At 59.3% G+C, this 3,308-nt stretch overlaps 1 protein-coding gene across 1 annotated transcript in view; it reads right to left on the bottom strand.

The window, feature by feature from the left end:
• Window positions 1-1,149: 1,149 nt before the first annotated feature.
• Ube2v1 (ubiquitin-conjugating enzyme E2 variant 1) overlaps window positions 1,150-3,308 on the bottom strand; it is an 8,152-nt gene continuing 5,993 nt past the window's right edge. The window contains exons 3-4 of the mRNA XM_013024342.1: window positions 2,134-2,259; window positions 1,150-1,475 (exon numbers count right to left, since the gene is read on the bottom strand). Coding sequence (XP_012879796.1) covers window positions 1,329-1,475; window positions 2,134-2,259 — 273 coding nt within the window. The 3' untranslated portion in view covers window positions 1,150-1,328. The remainder of the gene's footprint in view (window positions 1,476-2,133; window positions 2,260-3,308) is intronic.

Raw genomic sequence — 3,308 nt, 5'->3', positions numbered from 1 at the left:
CCCCCCCAGCCCCCCACCTCCCGTGTTGCCCAGCTTCCCCCAAGCCGGCAGAGGGCCTCAGGAGCAGCAGTGGGGGGGGGGCTCCCACTGACTCGGTGGACCCGAGGGCAGGGCGGGCCTGTGCAAACCTTCCACATTTCAAAGCAAAGCGGTGGGGACCGGGAAGGAGAGGATGTGTGCTTCGGGCCTCCTGTGGCCGTCCCCATCCCCGGGCTGAGCTGGGGCAGGTGCCACCAGGAGGCTGTCACCTACAGACCCCGAGCTGAGGGCTGGCTGAGGCGGCAGCGGGGTGGGCATGGGGCAGGCCTGGCTGGACTGAGGAGGCCTCAGATGCGGCCTCACCTGGTAGCTGGGGGTGTGGGGCAGCAAGGGGGTGGAGGAGAGGAAGAAAGCGCCCCCCCCGGCAGCGCAGGGAGAGGGAGGGAGGGTGGGAGCGCATTCGAGGGGCTGGAGGTCTGCAGAGAAAGCCGGGCCGCAGGGAGAGCCTCACACCACGCGTCCCCAGGCTGCATCTACTCTAAGGAGCCACCGTGCTGGGGGGCCTCGGGGGACAGGGATTGGGAGAGACCCCAGCGTGCCAACACAGAGAGATGAGGGGAAAAGGAATGGGGAGGACAGGAACAGGGAAGGGTGGGTGCACCCCAGACGTGCCAGCATGGAGGGATGGGGACAGGAGCAGGGAAGGGGGGCAGAGCCCAGACATGTCAGCATGAAGGGCAGGACATGGGGAATAGGAATGGGAAGGGGGGAGCACACCCTAGGAGTGTCAGCATGAAGGGTGGGGGTGGGAACAAGAGCAGGGGACAGAATGGGGGAGGGGGGCAGACATCGGTGCACTGGCAGGGAGGAGGGGGGACGCAGGACAGGACTGGGGAGGGGACAGATGTCGGGTGCACTGGCAGGGAGGGAGGAGGGGGACGCAGGACAGGACTGGGGAGGGGGGGCAGACGTCGGGTGCACTGGCAGGCAGGGAGGAGGGGGCCGCAGGACAGGACTGGGGGGGGGGGCAGAGACCCCAGGCGTTGCAGCAGCAGTGATTGTGTGCCGAGTCTGTTCACAGTTGAGTCAGCAGCGCCCGCCGGTCAGCGCGGGGTCAGCTCGGCTGCGTCCGATCCCGGGCAAGGAGGACAGTGGTTACATTGACAGATGGTCTGTTATAGTACAACTCATATATTTCAAACGGACAGAATTAGTATCATGTACAGTGTCTTAGGATGAACTGCCTCGAATGGGAGCTTCCTTTCCAGTACTTGAAGGTCTACAGACGGATCTAGAAACTGACTACTGTGGAAGATGGAGGCCCGGAAATCGAGGGGCGGGGCTTTCAATTAGTTGCTGTAACACTGTCCTTCCGGAGGCTGGGGGAGTTTCATGTTTTCTTTAGACATCATCAGGCGCCGCAGCTCTTGCAGGACGACTTTGATGCTATAGGAGTTCTGCCACTTTGCTAGCACGGATATGGCTCTTGGGTCCACCTATGAAGAGGAAAGACAATCCCAGTGAACTCAGGCTCTCTGCAAAGGCAGTGCATGCAGGGGGCTGGCACCGTGCAGATGGCTGCAGCTGCTGTGCACCCTGGGAGCCACGGCGCAGCCCTGGGAACAAGCTGCAAGGGCTCAGCAACAGGATCAGGTCTGAAGCCCTTCTGGCCCCAAAGGTCAGGAGTGCTCATAGCTAGTGCTCTACCACACCTGAGACAAACCTCCACTTCTGGCTATTTTGGTAGTTAGGAACTTTCCTGTTTGGGCTGGCTTTGAACCAGCATTCTCAGATCTCAGCCTCTGGAACTGTGAGGCTTACAGGCCGCTGGTTCCTGGCAAGTCTGGTATTTTGCAGCAATCGGACTTCCCATTTTTGTGTTAGGTGTTTGGCCTACACAAATGAGCTAAACGAGCAGCAGGCACAGGCAAGCACTTCACCTCGGTGCCTCCATTTCCTCATCCTGCCTCGGGTGCTGAGAGGACTGAATGGGCTCACATCGTAGTGACTAGGAGACACGACCAGAGCCAAGCCTGCCTGAGACACAGCCCACCGCACCCCAGCCCCTGCAACGCGAAGCAGCCCACGCCCAGCGCCCACAGGAGGACGGAGAGCCGCCAGAGGACAGGGAAGTGGGAGACAAAACCAACTTACCACTCCATTAGAACTATTAACTCCGTTCATATTAGTTTTTGTTACAAATCTTACAAAGGGGGGCGCTTCTGGGTACTTAGGTCCACATTCTATTTTAAGGCTGTATATTCGGTTTTCATAAATTGTCTGGAAAAGAAGAGGACAGAGATGTCAGGTGTCATGAGCAACAAAGCAGTGTGTGTTGCCCTTTCCCCTGCCCCCACAGGCCACCTGCCGCACCTCCCCCCAGCCAGGTCCCCCCCACGCACCAGGATAGGGGCCGGGCATGTTCTCCACTCAGCACAGACCTGCACTCAATGCCCGTCCACAGTGCACAGCACTGCGGGTGAGGCAGGACAGCGGCCCCTCCCGCACACTTCCCTCTGCCAGCCATGACGGATGGCCCTTGGTGGTGAAGGGAGAGGCCAAGGTCTGGCCCTACACGGCCAGAACCAGTCCTTAAACCACCAACAGAGCCATTGTGGAGAATCAAGTAGGTCCAAGACCACAGCTCACCTTTCCTGTAACACCCATGCTGCTCCTCCCGTCAGAGCAACTCCAAGGGCCCTGCACTCGGGACTTCCTGTCCTACATGAAGTCACCCTGTCACCATTTGTGTCTGTTTCACGTTCAAAGGTGACCCAGGTTCCTCTGAGACCGATGGCATGGCAACCGCCCCGCGCTCAGGCGCCACCTAGAGGTCTCCAGGGCGACTTTCAGCCCTGCCATGACAATGCCAGGGCGGGAAGTCACTCAGCACACACTCAACCCACTCTATTGCCCCATGACAAGCTAGCACACGCCCTCAAATCTGCAGCCTCTGCCTCCAGGGAGACGGCAGGGCTCCGCTAGCAGGTTCCCTCAAGGATCCAGCTTTGCCCAAGCCCAGCCTCGGCTGCTTCTGTCTCCAAGAAGCCAGTGTGCAAGCTGGAGCCTGTGGCTCACGCCTGTCATCCTAGCTACTCAGGAGGCTGAGATCTGAGGATCACAGTTCAGCCAGTCCAGGCAGGAAAATTTGTGAAACTCATCTTGAATCAACTACCAAAAAGCCCTAAGTGGAGCTGTGGCTCAAGAGGTAGAGTTAGCCTTGAGCAAAAAAACTCAGGGACAGGGGCTGGGAAGGTGGCTCAGTGGTAGAGCGCTTGCCTTGCATGCATGAGGCCCTGGGTTCGATTCCTCAGCACCACATAAGCAAA

The sequence above is a fragment of the Dipodomys ordii genome, unplaced genomic scaffold (assembly GCF_000151885.1).
Source record: "Dipodomys ordii isolate 6190 unplaced genomic scaffold, Dord_2.0 Scaffold75, whole genome shotgun sequence".
In the NCBI taxonomy this organism is placed as follows: Eukaryota; Metazoa; Chordata; class Mammalia; order Rodentia; family Heteromyidae; genus Dipodomys; species Dipodomys ordii.
This window is presented reverse-complemented; position numbering and strand designations above follow the sequence as displayed.